General features: G+C 40.0%; 1 protein-coding gene across 3 annotated transcripts in view; it reads left to right on the forward strand.

Moving 5' to 3' along the window:
• Positions 1–17,076, forward strand: part of PREX1 (phosphatidylinositol-3,4,5-trisphosphate dependent Rac exchange factor 1) — a 121,676-nt gene that overhangs the window by 66,745 nt on the left and 37,855 nt on the right. For 2 of the 3 annotated variants that reach the window (XM_038158585.1, XM_038158588.1), the window contains exons 6-13: positions 779–940; positions 1,353–1,486; positions 5,117–5,232; positions 6,190–6,339; positions 7,362–7,509; positions 10,250–10,350; positions 13,667–13,770; positions 14,457–14,506. In XM_038158585.1, coding sequence (XP_038014513.1) covers positions 779–940; positions 1,353–1,486; positions 5,117–5,232; positions 6,190–6,339; positions 7,362–7,509; positions 10,250–10,350; positions 13,667–13,770; positions 14,457–14,506 — 965 coding nt within the window. The remainder of the gene's footprint in view (positions 1–778; positions 941–1,352; positions 1,487–5,116; positions 5,233–6,189; positions 6,340–7,361; positions 7,510–10,249; positions 10,351–13,666; positions 13,771–14,456; positions 14,507–17,076) is intronic. The other variant, XM_038158586.1, reaches the window with a different exon arrangement.

The following is a 17,076-nucleotide window of genomic DNA, read 5'->3' on the forward strand; positions in this document are numbered from 1 at the left end:
TGTGCATCTGTTACTCTGTAAATCACAGATGGATGGAAGCAGTCTAGCTCCATTCAGATCACAGTACTGGGCAGGCTCTCTGGCTGTATCCAAATTCATTCTTGTGTCTCGTGCAGAATTATGCAATTCATCAGCACAGGACTTTTAAACAACCAAATAACATATTGGGGCAAAAGATAGTGAGAAAGTGAAGTATTTCAGTCTTAAACACCATATGATGTTTGAAGGTTAAATTACCAGCCATATTTTAGATTTCTTTAATGTATTCTTATTCAATTGTGTCTGACTATGAAATACTATTGGTCTAAAGAAATGATTAATTGTGAGTTGACAGTGGTTGCCCCTCTTGCCAAACTCATTAATATTGTCAGGTTCTGAGTTTTGCCTCTGCTGTTTTCAAGTGGACAGGGCTTAACTGGGCTGTTGTACTTTGACACAAGTGAAGCAGAGGCTCTTTTGGACTCCTTCAGAGCAGAGGTGTTGTTTGTCTTGATGGCAGGACACATTCTAAATATACAAAGTAAACACATCTGACACAGCAAAACATACTTGAGCTCTCTTAATGTAGCATATTTAACATGAGCAATTGCCTCATTTAACAGCATTCATATTAACCCTGTACACATGAAGAATAGAGAACAGCATCTGCAGTAAAATGCCTCCAAATTCTCTTTAGTTTTGCAGTGGTTCTGGCATTTTCCTGCAGGATTGCTTGCTAATGCTCATACCTTTCTATGAACCACTTCTCAGTTTCCATGTTTTCTCTTTTTTTTATAAGGAATTAGCTAAGAGGACTCCCTCCAAGCATCCTGATCACCCAGCTGTCCAGAACGCACTGCAGGCAATGAAGACAGTCTGTACAAATATCAATGAGACCAAGAGACAGATGGAGAAACTGGAAGCCCTTGAACAGTTGCAGTCCCACATTGAAGGATGGGAGGTAGGATGCAGGACCAGCAAGCTCCCTGGAGGCTGTTAACTGCACAGTTTAATGACTCGTGTTGTGTACAGGGATTTATTTCTGTTTCTTTTGTGACATGTAAACGCTCTTGAAGGTGCAGGCAGCATCACTCAGAGGAATTTAGAATTTAAAGTGTATTTGTGTGTGCAGGCTGGTGCTAAATTGTAGCAGAACAAGAAGATTATGAAAGAAAGGAAGGTGTTAGAGCTAGAATGGAGCTGACATTTCTAATGGGTAGATCTCACTTGAAAGGCAAATAGATCTGGGTGAAATCCTTATGAGTGCATCAGCTATTTCACAGTTTAATGGCAGATAAAATAAGGGCATGCTAGTAAAAGACCTTCATTGTACACTCATAAAGGAAAATTGATCTCTCTTTTTTATGTTTCAGGGGTCAAATCTGACAGATATTTGCACACAGCTCTTGCTGCAAGGGACTTTGTTAAAAATCTCAGCAGGAAACATCCAGGAGAGAATGTTCTTTCTATTTGATAATCTCCTGGTCTATTGCAAGAGGAAATCCCGGTGAGTCCCTCTGTATTTTCAGTTTTACCATTCAGAAGATTCGTAGGTGGAAGCTGTGATCATTTACTGATCACTCACTGTGATCACTGATGTTCTGTTGCTCTGTAGGGCTGAGTCACAGGTCAAAATTTCCTCTGTTCTTGACTATTTCTATCACTTAGGCAATAGGAGAGAGAAGTCACTATGTGGTAGGATAAATATTCCAGGCAGTATCAGAGTGCCCCCCTCTGAGAAGTGTGCAGTCCAAAGAGGAATTAAAACAGTGTAGCTAAAGCTCAAGGTGAGTTCTTACAGACAAAAAGCTTCTGAGGGCAGCTGCATCTCCAGGAATTATGTGAAGGTGCCAACTTACATTGCGAAGTTATGCAAAGCATAAGAGGGTGATGTGAAAAATGATAAAAAGCCAAGACAGGGGAAAGTGGAAGATTAAGCAAACATAAAGTAGATGCAGGGCCCAGGGGAGTGGGAAAGAGATGAAGATTTGGCTGTTGCTGCCAGTATTTACAGCCCATGTGCTCTGTTTGTTGTCTCCCTTTCTTATCCTGGTAATTTTTTGCATCATCCCACCTGATAAACCTTAAGTATTATTAACACTTGCTGCTTGTAATTGAAATAGCATTGGCAGAGTGGAAGGCATCTTGCTTCTGCAGCAATTATATGGTATCCTGAGCTTTTCACCTTCACAACCCCAGTCTCATTCTCATGTCTTGGTCTGTTCTGAATTTACAATGTGTCGCAATACGACACGAAAAGACGACACGGACACTGCTGCTCTCCAGGTGAACAAAAAAGAGTGACCTTTATTTTCTAACTCCAACATTTATAGTTTTCCAAAAGTGACAGTGGATTGGAGGGTGACAGTGCCACCTCTCCAATGACACTGGACAGACCAAGAGTCCATCAATTCTCTCCTCCTCCATGAAAGAATGCAAAACATAAGTTGTTTACAGAACTGTGTGTGAGAAAGTTTGTTACAAGAATGCAAACATCAGAAGGCTTAGCAAAGTCTTAGAAAATCAGGGTGACAACAATGCATTTTCTGCACTCTCTTCTCCTCTACCTCCCTTTCCTGTAATATAATCCCCCTGCTCAAGTTATACTTCCTTACTGGTGATGGCCAAATAGAACAGCCAACCCAACCAGAAATTCTGTAAAACCAGTATTCTCTCCAAAGAAAATTCCAGTTTCTCAAAATCTGGGTATTTTTGTCCTTTATTTTTTTCTTTTTCTTTCTGTCTTTTTTTTTTTTTCCCAGGGAAGCAGTGCAAATTTTGGAACCATTAAGCTGTGAAAGCTAATTTCAGTAATGTTCAGACTTTTCTGTGTTTTTACAATTTATAATGCTGAATTTTTACAGCCTAAATACAAATTACTAGGTGTCGTCTACATTCAAAATTAGAAGAGATATAGATGTTTAAATTAAAAGAAAATGCAGCATTAAATCTAAAAGACTTAAAATGTTATCTACCTGAAGCATTCTGACTCTGAAATAAGGCAAGGGAGAGGAAACACTTCACTTGGACCCTTTATCAGATTTACCAAAGTCCAAAATTCTGTATGAAACTGAGTTCAGAAATTTGTGTGTTTTTTAACAGAAACCATTCCTTAAAAAAAACAAACAGTTCATTTGATACTAATCTTCTACTCCTTCAGAGCTCTTAGAAACTGTTTTTCTAGCCAGTTTGTAGTTGAGGTTAGCCTAACTCCAGCGCTGTTCAGACAGTTTTCGTGGAAGACTAAGATTTTGAAAACGAAATGTTCTAGTGCCCTTTAATCAGAACTTTCTTTTTATACAGGAGACATTACCAAGCTCCTCTGTAGTTTGGCTTGATTTTGGAGGAGCCTGCTATAACAGTTGGATTTCTCAAAGAATTGGTATTGTTTACCTTTGTCTGACAATGTAACTCAAACTGATGCGCTGTCGAGGATCTGATTTCCACTAAAAAGCATATATCATTTAGTCTGCTGGGAGTTGTCTAATGTACAAGATATATTTTGATCACTGAGCTACTTTAATTTTGGATATTTCTACTGTCTCACTGCTATTTATAGTTAGTCTAGAATGGAAATCAGTGTCTTTTCCTTTGTGTTGGTGTGTCCATTTGGCCAGCTGCTCTCAAACAACTGACATGTTAGTGGGACACACCCTAAAAAATACTGAAGCCCCATTAAGAAACTGTCTCTGTCTGTTCCTAATTTGAGATTAAATTACTTCATTTTCATCTCATTGTATTGTGCTAACTTGTAGAAATCAGTGGAGTATTTCTTGATTTAAAAATGCAGTCAGAATTCAGGGCTCGGTCTTTGATAAGTAGTCAACAATGCAGCATTCCAATCTGGACATCATATTTTTTCACAATAACATAAATTAGGAGCTGGATTGTCAAACCCAGTGTAAGATGTGTTTAGAATCAGAACTAGATCTGTGATTTTAACTCTGCAATAGCTCTTTCTGCAGAAGTGTAGGGAAGTCTGTCAAACTGATGACACAGATTTTCAGAGCTGAGTATTGTTTTTTGGTTTTAGTAGGATTGTAGACTGCTGTTTAAATTGAACCCTGAGGTCAGGAACAATATGTTTCATGTAGGAACAGTTGAAATGTTTCCCTAGGGCAGCCAGGACAGGTTTTCTTTTGACTTGACGAGTTGTCTTTAGGAAAGGATCGAATAGCTCCAAGATCACAGTCCCCGTCAATCTGATTGGATGTAAATATGTGGTCATCACCAAATGTCTATTTGTCACTAAAGGTAGTTGTAAAAGAAAAAAACGTTCAGAAATAAAGAGTGATTCTAATCTCACCGCAGTTTATTGTAGGTATTTCACTCTGACAAGAAATTTTTCCCCAGCTGATTTTTACTGCAATATTTTTTGAATCTTACGAGGTACTGGCAAATTTCCACAGCAGAACCTTCACTGACTGGAATTTGGACACCTGCCACCTCTTAATGACCATTTGTTACTAGTCGTGTTTTGGCTTGTATAGCAGGGTTATTCTTGGATAGTAAAGCACAACAGGTGTCACTTGGATGGTTTTAAACCCATTTTAGCCATAAAAATCAGAACATAACTAGTAATGAAAAGTGCTTTCCTGAATTCAACAGAGACACTATAAAGCTTATGGATAAGGATGTAAACTTGCGTGCAAAATTGCCCCAGCAGAATTTTCCCTACAAAAACATGTAACACATGTGGCAGACTGTGTGACACTGGCCTCTTTATGTAGTCCATTTCATATTTGAAGTTTGGTGCACATCACAAAATGATCACAGCTTTAGGCAAACAGAGGAGTCAAAGATAATGTTGTCAGGTGATGCTACAGTTGTCATCCCAAGACCATGTGCTGTTCATGGACATGTATTTCAGTCAGCCATCAAGAATGTAAATCTTGAAACCACCCCCATCTTCATGTAATCTGGCAAAACAAGCTTGTTATTGCTATACTAACAGTGGTACACACCTATCTTGGAAATCTGAATGAGTATTCCAATTATTTAACATCAGAGGTGTGGTCAAATACCACCAGTCGCTATATTGGAATCCTCCTTTAATAGTCATATCTCAGATTGATTTATTCATATATATGTTAGACCGTTTGCTTATGTGTTGTAACAGTCTTCATCCTAATTGCAGAGTTACTGGGAAAAAAGCATCTAAAAGGACGAAGTCAATCAATGGGTCCCTTTATATCTTCAGGGGCCGAATAAATACAGAAGTCATGGAAGTAGAGAATGTGGAAGATGGAACAGGTAAGTGACTAAATATTGTCTTTTAAGGACACAGGAAGCTCAGATCTTGTGTTGGAACGTGGTGCAAAAGTACTTGTCTATCTCTTTTAGTGAAATCTGAAGCAATTTATGGAACTTGTAGCACCTTCATTATTGGACCAACTTATGTGGTTGAAAGACTGGAAATGCTTTCAGGCACTAGTCCTTCCTTCTGAAATGACCTTATTAAGAGTATGTGTTCCCAGAAGCTTGTCTATTTTTGGCCCTAGTCCAAGTTAATTTAATAAAAGTTACTTCTGTCTTCTTTCCATCATTTTTTTTCTTACCTCTTAAGCCATTACAGCTAAAAAACCAGAATTTCTGGATCTTCTTCTCATTCAGAATGCTACTAAATACTAGCCTTAGTATCCAAAGTAGTAGCATGGAATGTGACCATGAGCAAAATACAGGAATGGCAGTTCTGTTATGATTCTTGTATCCTGACACAGCCAGGAAGACCGGGTGGCATTCTGATTCCATCCTTAAAGGCCGCACCACCACTGCCCCTGTTGTAATAAGCCAGGAATTAGTATTATGTCCTTTAAACAGTCGACACATAAAGAGTTGCCATGTCGTGGGGACAGAAATCCTTACAGTGCAGGATGATAGTGTGTCCCCAGAAAATTCAGAACAAATACCCTGAACAAACATCATAGACTCTTGCACTGATGGCCTTGTATTTAAAAGACTTCAGTTCTTCTGAGGTGAAATCAGCAAGTGTTACTCTTAGGACTGAAGCATTCAGTCAGTTTGAACAACCTGTTGATACTTGTACTTCCAGAGTGGTAAGTACAGCTGGTTCCATGGGCAGTCAGTGAGGAACACCTCAGGAATCAAGGTCTGCAAAGAAGACGATTTTACTGAAAGTGTTGCACACTGGTTTGGTTAAAGGAGCAGGCTTCCTGCTCACTGTGTGCTTTGTGCTTGGGTTTTTTGCAGCAGATTACCACAGCAATGGCTACACGGTGACAAATGGCTGGAAGATTCACAACACAGCCAAAAACAAGTGGTTTGTCTGTATGGCCAAGACGGCTGAGGATAAACAGAAGTGGCTGGATGCTATAATCAAGGAAAGGGAGCAGAGAGAGAGTAAGTGGATGATGTGTTTTTTACTGTACTGAATGATCTTGTAGGACAAATGTATATGCACATAAATGTATTTGAGAGAAAGAGAAAAGGTTACACATTTTCCTTCATGGAGAAAATTAAAATCTGTCCTTAATGTTATCCAAAAGCTAGGAAAGAGCTCTGAGGTCTCAGAAGGTTCTTGATTCATTTCAGTATCTTACCATAAAGCAGTTAGGATGAACTTCTCTTCCCAAAAAATGCACAGTTCTCCTTTTCTCTAGCTTAACACCGATCACATAAATTCTGCCTAATGTTGATCTCTGCTAAAATTAGGCATGGCTACTTCAGGCTGCCTGTTTTCAAGCTAGTCTTGGAGGTGTCTAAAATCTGTGTCTCTTTTGGACTCCAGAGTTGCCCAGATTTTCAAGTTCTAGAGTAACATACCCAGAAAATTATTTGTGTTCAGGCTAGAAGACATAAAGCATCTACAGCACCAAAACACCTTTTGTGAATGCTGTCCTCCTAAAGCAATTTGCAAATCTAAGGAGACCCCCCCACCCCTCCCCTGCTGCTCTTGCTGGGGCATCAGCCAGCCCACGGGGGGTTTCTGTGTGGCAGTGCATGTGGCTGGGTCATGTCCAGCTTTTCATCCACCTGCAGTAAGTGTTTCTCTCCAGGGCTGCTCTCAATCCATTCTTCCAGCCTGTATGTGTGCTTGGGATTGCCCTGACCCATGCTCATCTTACTTTGGACTTTCTTCATGTTCTGTAAACCATTCTTTTTTTGTGTGGTATGATATAATCATAAGTTTAAAGCTGCTTTTTGAAATGTGGAAGAAAAGCTGCATCTTGCTGGTGTCAAACTTACCAATGACAGTTTTGTATGCAGATAAAAAAAATACCTAATTTCCCCTTTAAATGGAAAATAAGTCAATCAATTTTTGTGTTTCTGCAAGTTTTGCTGTTTGGCCTCAGCTTTTGACTTCAAGGGAAACGTTTTATTTGATGTTAAAGATCTGAAGGAATTTCTGCTTTATATTCCAGGTTTGAAACTGGGAATGGAGAGGGATGCATATGTCATGATTGCAGAGAAAGGAGAGAAGCTGTACCAAATGATGATGAGCAAGAAAGTGAACCTTATCAAAGACAGGAGAAGAAAATTAAGTACTGTTCCCAAGTGCTTTCTTGGCAAGTAAGTAGTATTTGAATTGAAAAGGTTTTCACACCAGCTAATGGACTCTAGAATTTCTGGGGATGGCATTGTGACACAGATCAGATGTGCTTTGATGCAGCTTAATTAGAAAGACCACAAGCCCCATTACAGTAGTGATTTATTAAAAAAATAATCATTGATTTTTGTTTCACACCATACACAGGCTGAATAGTGTGACAGCTCACTCTGTTTTACAGCAAGTCGTAATAGCTGCCTCAGATAATCAGAAGGAGTAAGAAAACTACCCTAAACTCCCACAAGCTCCGGGCTGTTGGTGGCCTAACTTGGACTCTCTTTGGTATACAAGCAAATGGTTTCCAGATGGTACTTAAATCCACTGAAATGTCCAAGCCTCAGGATTGTATTTAGAAGTTTACGGTTTGTCATTGTAGCAGGCACCAATGAAATTTTGTGCATCATGTGACCTGATTTTTGTTAGAAGTATAGGACTTCATTGGCTGGAAAAACCTCTTTGATTCAGCTAGATATTACAAAATAATGACAAACTAATTCTGAAGGATGACATGTGAGGAAGCAGAAGAGACTCTGTGGGCGTCTTGGGTCAGTGATTGGCAATGGCAGCAGTGGGGCTGCTGTAGGGATGTGTCCTGTGGGGCACAGTACTCAGTAGCTGACCTAAGAAGACTAAGACTTTTCCACCTCAGCTGTTAATGACTGATATGATCAGCTGTGGGAAAAAAAAAAAAAAAGTTCTGAGGCAGTTATGCATTCATTTCCCTTCCCTCTCTGGCCTCTGTAACAGCAGTTTGCAGCAGCATTGCCAGTGCACAGGGGTGGAAGTGTCTTTCTACCTGGCAGAAGGCAGGCTGGTAGCATCGGTTGGTGATACTTCAGCTAGAAAAAAAAATTCTTGATACTGGAGAAGTAGTTGTTTTTTTCTTCTTCACACACATCCTTCACCCCCCCAGTTGATCTTGTTGGATTAAAACCAAAACTTTTGAGATCTGGTAATGGTAATTCTTATTTTCCATGCAAAAAAAAAGGTAAAAGGTCAGAAACTTACATTCTTCCAGTGCTTTTATATATGAGTCTATTGTGGGCTCCCTGATATTGTGCTTAGTTAGTCCTATCCAGGATTTCCTGCTACTACTTTTCCTTTTGAAATGTGTGTTTGCTTACAGTCTGTCCTGCTCAATGCCCTCAGTTTTCTGGACAGCCACCTGGCACTCCAGTAGTGAGGACCTTTGCTAATGGCTAACTGAGCCCAGACGGAGATATCTACAGGTATCCTGATCTCTTACAAAAGGATTATTTCTCCTAATGTTCTAGCTGTTCCCACAGCAAATAACTTTGCTGATATCTTTTCTGCATTCACTCGTTGCCCCCTCTGGATGCGCTCCAGAGTCTCAACGTCCTTCCCAAACTGAGAGGCCAGAACTGGACACAGCACTCAAGGTGCATCCTCACCAATGCCACTAATCTGGCTTTAGGGACTTCCCAATACTCTACTGGTTTCCATGGGAATCTCCTGGCATAGTTGAATAGATTCTGCTGCTTTTTCTATACTATGACAGCTACAGGGTAGCCCCTCAGCAAACCAAGTTTTGAGTCCTGAAGTTTTGTTATTTTAAAGGCAAAATGCAAATAATTCCTATAGCTTAGATCAGTCAGTGCCGATAAATACAAAGAGACTAAAAATACTTCAGTTAAAGCCCACAGGTGGAGACATGGATACTGGCTTTGTTAAGCAGCAACCTTCTGCACATTGGCAATCACCCAAGTGTTTTATTGAACTCACATTTCCCACAAGTTGCTCTACTTTCATATATTCATTTTGTTCTTCTCCATGACTGTAACACATTTCTAGTATAATTGATAATTAACCTGGCAAACAGCTCAGTCCTCTGGGGCTCTGACAGAGCTGGATTCATCAGGCTTGCTATGGCTGCTTTTTTGCACTTCCTTTCTAATGAATAACATCCTACATATCTATCAATTTTTTGGCCTTTATTCTGCCTATATGTGCAGCTCTGCCCCTCAACAGAGAGGTTTTGTTTTGTGCTGCATGAGCAGCAGATGAGACTTAGCATCTTCTGTGTACTAAGTAGAAGCATGCTGTATGTAATCTGCCAGGCACCACCTTCAGAAAATTACTTTAAATTAACCTGTCAGTGGGACTCATGCTATCTGTTACTTCTCTGTACTGCCTGAATTCAGTAGGTTGAGTCTTCTGTCCTAAGTCCTACTGTGATTGCATTAAAGCAAATCCAGTTACACCATGGGGCTGGGAACAGAAATCAGACCTAGTGAAGGAAGATGAGCATGTGTAATTAAGTCAAATCATGAACACTACTTGGATAGGTAACTTGGGAAGAAATAACTGGAAAGGGAGGATACCCTACTGTTGTACTTGATTTAGGGTCCTCAGTTAATCTTGCTTGCTAATCTTTTCCCCCATGGTTGTCTGGATTGCTCCATAAGATAAGGATTTGCATCATCCTTATAGATACAGCCGTGTCATCTTTCCTTTTGTGTGCACACTGTCAGTGAGCTTAGGGCAATGATGGGAGCAGGCTAAATCTTCTACAGAGTATTTCCTTCAGGAATGTAGGAAATAATGCCACTGGGTAGACGTGCCATTGCTTACAACAGTTTTCACACTTACTTCAAGGAGAGTCTCCTGTGGTTGGCTGAGGACTCGCAGGGGCAAGTGCCTGCTGCCACTTGGAGCTAACCTGTGTTCTGCTCCCCTTTGCAGCGAGTTTGTATCCTGGCTCACTGAGATTGGAGAGATAAGCAAACCAGAGGAAGGGGTTAACCTGGGACAGGCACTCTTGGAAAATGGAATCATTCATCATGGTGAGTGTGGCATGTCATAAAAAGATATCAGATTTCAGTAATGCTGTGGAAATAAGGGTAGGAAACTTACTGAAACTGTTCACATGATGTTCAAATACTTTCTGCTGCCATATCCATCAAATCTTCAAAATGTTTAGTGATTTTTGGGATTAATGAGTGGGCACATTTATGCCATGAAAAGAGAACTTGTTTGGTATCCAGAAAGTATTTGTGTCTGCAGTTGCTTGATTTCTCTGTAACATCTTAGTTGGGGAGTATATCGGGTGTATTCCTTTGTACTATGTGTGTTTGAAAATGTTGCACTCCATAAATACAACTTTGCACATGAGACATCAGCAATCCAGAGAAGAGTGGAGCAGTGCTCTTTTAGACCAGGGCACAGGTGATGGGTCATTCAAATGACTCTGCTTGTTGCAAAAGAAAGGGATAATGGAGGGTTGGTTGTGTTTCCAGCTCATTTGGCAAGAATTTCTTTTTTAAAATAGTGTGGGATTGTATTTCTTCATCTGACCCAGCTGATGACCTTGAAGTGTTATGATGAGGTGTTCTAGAAGGGTAGGACAGCATGTACAAAAGTGCTGCATGACCTGAAGTATGCTTGTTTGAAAATTTTCTGTGCTACCTGCATTTCTACTAAAAGGTCGTTATCCAGATTACCTTGTTTAAATTCAGATTTCTCCTGCTGATTCCTACTGTTTCCATATTGTGTTATGCAGACAGAGCAACACAGTCCTACTCTAATTATTCCAATTTCAGCATTCTGATGAGTTTAGCTGCAAAATGCACATCAAAGGAATACTGTAGATGGGTCTTAAGTCACCACTGGTCTACATTTTCATACAGTCTCTTCGAAATCAGTTTTTAATAAGGGAGCCATTTAATTAGGCTAGTCTTACTTTAATCTCTTGGTTACCTAGCACCACAAACTTGTCTTTCAGGTGACAGTAACACTGTAAAGAAATCGTGTATGTTAGCTTCTTTTAATTAGCACATGGAGAAATCTGTTATAAGCAGTCCCATAGTCCCTCATGCACATATACTTCCATCTCCACATACCAAGATGTGCTTTCAGGCACATTCAGCCTTCAAAGAGTTTGGAGCATGAGCTCAAAAGCACTAAACACTTTTGAGAACTTGGTTTTGGAGAACTGAAGCACTCTGAATCCCTTGTGGGGGGATCCCTCTAAGTGAGAAATGCTCTTTGAAACACTCTTACTGGCCTACATTCTGAATGTGCACACATGCACTGCTGGTGCAGAAGGCTCTCCTGAGACTTGCTATTTCTTGTGACTGTTTACCTTGCCATAAGTTCATACTTTGACACTTTCATCAGTGTTTTTTTTCTCTTAACTCAAATTTGCACTTCAAAAGTTGTGCTGTTCGATCTACTGCTCTCCTTATTCAAATACCCTCAGTAAGATGCATGTGGTGTGGTTTTAGTGTGACCTCAGAGTTCCTGATGTTCATGTTTTCAGTGAAAGTTACTGTTAAATACTGGAAGGTACTTGTAATGAAAAACATGAAAGTATCCTATTATGTCTCCTAATGTAGCAAGAGCTTATAAGTAGCATAATGAGACCCTTAACCACATTCTGCATTAGGCAATTATATTTTATGTGTCATTTTCACTCAGCATAACGTCGTTGCTCTTTCAGCCAGTCTGAGAAGCCAGGCCATAGAAGATTGCTAAATGCTGAGCACCATGTGTTTTATCCTGAAATTTTCTCCTTATATTCTTTAGTTCTGGCTGTTTTATCTGGGACTGCTGATGGGGAAGTTCTGGTACCTGTCACAGGGCACAGAATTGATCAGAACCTGATCTGTGTACCAGACACAGAAGACACTTTCTGCTAACTCAGTTCTCAATTGGATTTAGAAATACAGAATCAATTTGATTTAGAAATTCATAAATCCAGAGCCTGCAGACACTTGAAGGAGTCAATAATTTGCACATCTTAGAGATTCACCTGTAGACAAAAGGGGATACATGTAATCCTGCAAATTTTTTTTGATCCTGTGAAATTAAGGGAAAATTTTATCAAAAGCAGGAATCTGAATTGTAGACCAGGATGTCCTGTGTAGTGAGGGAAGGTCTTAAGAATTTCTGGTGTCTGCCATCTGAACAATTATCCTACCCACTCTGCAAGGGGCAGACTAAATCTCAGACTGTGTCCTGGTACTTTGGAGTCTGCCTAACCCAGGGGATTGTCTTTAGTCATCCAGAGGAGCCAGTTTTCTCAGGTTAATCAGATGTTGCTTAAGATGCATTTTAAATAGTGTAAATCCATATTTTCTCTTGGTTCATCAAATGGTGCATCCAAAGTATTCAGGAGTACTCCGGCACTGAGATCTGGTCGTGGTTTTGGGATGTTGGCAAAGGCAGGGAATACTGCAGTGACTCGGCCGCCCTACCTTACCTGTTCTCCAGATTTCCTCCTCCTCTTTGTTGTTTGAACTGGCTTCCATTAAATCAGGGTGGGAACAATTGCATTTCTCTGCTACATAGTGTAAAATCTGCAGGATACTCTTATTACTTTGTTCTAATTTGCTCAGTTCCTGGCACTTTTATACTGAAAATCGCCACTTATTTACTACTCAGTGAAACAAATGACCTCTACTAGTTACTAAATTACCATCTTCAGGATGAGGGTTTCCCACCTCTGCCTTCTGTGGAAATAGTTTGCTTTAGAATAGAGACTAGATAAACCTACATGTAATTGGATGTAGACTTCAGCCATGTTCCAGTCTGATGCATTGGATAAATCTGAATCTGAGTATGTTTTTAAAGTATTTTCTGACTTTGGCCAATGCTTTTTTTGAAATGGCTCTTGATCACATTGAAACATCTTTTGTGTCCTCACCTTTGAAGCTCATCAGCAGATAGCATTACCACATAAGATTTTAACTGCTGTACTGTGGAATGGCTTTTCTGGGTGGAAAAACAAACAAACAAAAAAACCCAGTCTGCTTCTTAAAAGGAACCCATTGGTAACTGTAAGAACCATGATAGAAGAATACCTCTGGCAGCTGTATTTCCTGCCACCAGCATGCTTCTGCTTTTGGGGTCGCAGGGTTTTGGGCAACGGCAAAAATGACTATAAGTGCTGTGATAACTATTGTGGGAATTTGCAACCCTTTGTTCAAAACTCATTGAGAAAGGTCAGATGATCCCAATTCCCTTCACTAGGACTGTTTCCAAAGACTTACATAAACTGAATCTGATGTAAAATTGTAAAAAATCCAGTTTTTGCCAACTGGCCTATAAAGAACATGGTGGGGACAAAAGACAATTTAAATTATCATATTGATGTTTTAGTTTCAGATAAGCACCAGTTTAAGAACGAACAGGTGATGTACAGATTTCGCTATGATGATGGAACGTACAAGCCAAGAAGTGAATTGGAAGACATCGTGTCCAAGGTTTGCATTATCATTCTTAGTTGGAACCTTGTGATTTGCATCAAGAATTTTGCTCTCCCTCTGAATGTCATTGACCTGCTGTGTGGGAGATTGCCATTGCTGTTGATGTGTGTTGTGTTGAGCTGTCCATCCTAATGCCACAGGAGACATTCACATTAGGGAGAGGAAGCAGAGTTTAGCAATGAACACCATTACAGTTGTGACTGCACCCAAGACTGCTGATTGCAATCCCAGTAGAGTAACAAAAGGTTTTTGAACAGTAGGTAACATGTCTGCTGCAGATCTGGGCATTATGGTTCAGGGGGATAAAAGAGATCAGTATTTAACTGTTCCTGATAACTCTTTGTCAAATGAGTTCTGTTGAACCCATATTTGTCCACATACCTTTTAATAAATTTGATTTTTTTGCTTATGGACATTGGTTAATGGGTTAATTGTGAGGAAGGATTAATGGAGAAAATGTTGTAATGGAGGTGATTAGAGGTAAAAACAGATTCCTGGCTGTTGGAAGACAAGAAAGAAGAAAGAATATTTGACAGAGAGGCTAAAGGAACTGTTTTGAGTATCAATATTAAAAAATTCCAGCTGAGTAGAGACATCAGTGTCCAGGTCTTGTTAGCATTAGCTAGTCAGTGTTTCTTTGGAAAGGAAAAAGCTGCTAACACTCTGCATCTTCCATTCTCCAGGGGGTGAGGCTGTACTGCCGACTGCACTGCCTGTATACTCCAGTTGTCAAGTAAGCTCCCCTTCGTGATCCCTTTGTATTTATTATCTGGCTTTGTTAAAAAGATGATGTTACTATTGAAATCTTTCTTGTTTCTTACTATAAGCAATAGTTTTCTGAATTTTCTTGGCTCTTCTACTGCCCTTGCATCTCCACAGCTTAGATGAGTAGTTGCAGCGCTGCCACTAGAGGATGTTGGACCTGGGGATTCAGGGAGAGTGAGCAGCTGGGTATGGTTATAGTGGCTCTGATTCAGGGCAGGTGTGGTGCCCCATGTGGTGGGGATTGTAGTTACTGTATTATTTGGGTTATAGAAAACGTCAACAGGCGCTGAAGTGATGTAAACAGATTTCAGTGTGTTGCTAGGATTCTGTCATTCAGAGCACTAAAAAGCAAAAGCCAGTCTGAAGCAGAATAAAACCTGAAGCTGTAATTTGAAGAAACCCTGAAAGTTTTGTGTGGAATCTTAAGGACTTGGCTCTGTATAATAACTGCTGAAGAATTGAGATAGTCTGCAAGTGCTAGGTAACTCTTCCCAGAGCACAGGAGATGTTTTTTCAGATGTTGCTTACCTTGCTGTGACATCAGATGAATATTTCTGGCCTATAATGGAAACCACTCTGAGCTCTGTAGTTGTTCTACAACTGCATAGAAGATTAAGCATTTTCACTTAGAAGAACTTAATTTTTTACAAATCAAAAACTGATGAGAAAGAAAAAACATCTAGTAGAGATGTCTGGAGTCCCAAATTCAACAAAACTGACCTCTTGTCCATGAGTTGTACAACTGAATTTTCACTGAGAGATACCACTGTCGTGCTAAAAGGAGCTGCAATGATAGTTACAGTTTATAAGTCATAAATTTGCATCATTAGAACTCTGGATGTTTTCCCAGAATAACTGTTCTACAATGGCACAGATTTCACTTAGCCCAAAAGGTGTGGAGAGAGCAGGAAAGCATGATGCTGCCAATGGCAGACAAAATGATTCTGTAGATGCACGTGTGTATTTGCATGTACACATTCCACCCCGAAGATGGCAATTCGTATGCAGAGTAGAAATGATGGGATGTGAAGTTCAAAAAATGTTCTCAGGGTACCCACAAACTGAAGTGGACCTACTGTAATGCTTTAGGGAATCAACAAGGACAAAATAACTCCACAGGCCCATCTTGTGGTGTTTTGTCAGTGTGCTGTTTTTGTAATAGCTTCCCAGCTGGAGAAGCTATTAGGATAGCTTCTCATATCAGGATTGATCTGTGCTAGTGACATCATGAACACAATCTGTGTATAATCAATGAAAGGTACCGGAATCTCCGAAGTTTTAGGATCCCTCTGAATGGACTTAATTCTCAGTATGTTTGGGCTCTTCTTCCTGCCTTTCTCTTTCTTATTCCTTCTTCCTTTTATAGCCATGTTAGAAAACCTAATCTCTCAGGTTGTCATTGTTTTGTCTTATCATGACTTTTTGCCTCTAACAAGCCTCATCTTAGCCTAAGGAAGATAGCTTTTGCCAAGTTTGTTGCCATTGCTTTGTGCTGTGCCTTTGGAGCACTGCTTTATCTGGCATCTGGACAGCTGATCCCTTCACTCATGCTGCCTTTTCTGGTGCAACCTTCCTTCTAGAAAATTGGCAAAGCTGCTTGGAGTAGCAGGTACATGTGCCACAGAGGTCTGGAGGAATCACAAATTCAAAACTGGTTTATTGATAACCTTGAGATACAATTCTACTTAGTTTTATTGCCTGGAAGCCTTGGAGTTTCTGGTCGTCTTTGCCTTTATATTTTTCCTCAAGTAAAATCTTCACACGCTGTCACTTTGAGATGATGTACACCATTGGAAACAAATCATGCTACTTTGGGGACTGAAGTATAAAAAGTAAAAACATTTTGAAAATTCTGAATGTATCTCTGATGTACTTCTGGGGAGTTGTGAGGTGGGAGAACTTATTCCCACTTATGTATGTGATGGACAATATGTCAGTGCATTGTGGCTAGACCCTCTGAAGAATATTCTATTCCCCTAGTTTCTTTGAGGCAGCCAGGTTCTGCCAAAATTTCGATTGTTCCCTCCTCTGTATTTGACTATTCACCTGAAGTTCATGGTTCTGGATAATGTTCTGTGTTTCATGTTCTGCTCCTGTTCAGGGTAGACTGAAATGGGGAGAAAAGAGAGTAAACTAAAATTGATACTGACCTGCAAGCAGGGAAGGACTGGGCCAAGATTGATGGCAGCATATTGAAACTGTCAGCTTCTCTAGGAAAGTTTTGAGAATTACTTCTTATCTGGAGCTCCCTACTCATAAGTGCTCAATATTTGAATGTTTTCCTTTATTGTGCTGACATTTCAAAAGTACATTTTCCCAAGATGAGAGTGTGAGAGGGGAAATCTGCCCAGAAAACTCTTACAGTAATGCGCTGTGTTTAGCGCATTACTGGGAGACAAGTTGAAAACTGTGTGTAAGCACTATGAGGAAAGCTTTTTTTCTGAGGACACATTACTGGAAATACTGTCATGTTTGGTTGGTTTTTTTCCATGCTCTGAAAGTCCCACTTTTCTTTCTAATTTCTCACACCCTGCATTC

The sequence above is a fragment of the Motacilla alba genome, chromosome 20, assembly GCF_015832195.1.
Source record: "Motacilla alba alba isolate MOTALB_02 chromosome 20, Motacilla_alba_V1.0_pri, whole genome shotgun sequence".
Lineage (NCBI taxonomy): Eukaryota > Metazoa > Chordata > Aves > Passeriformes > Motacillidae > Motacilla > Motacilla alba.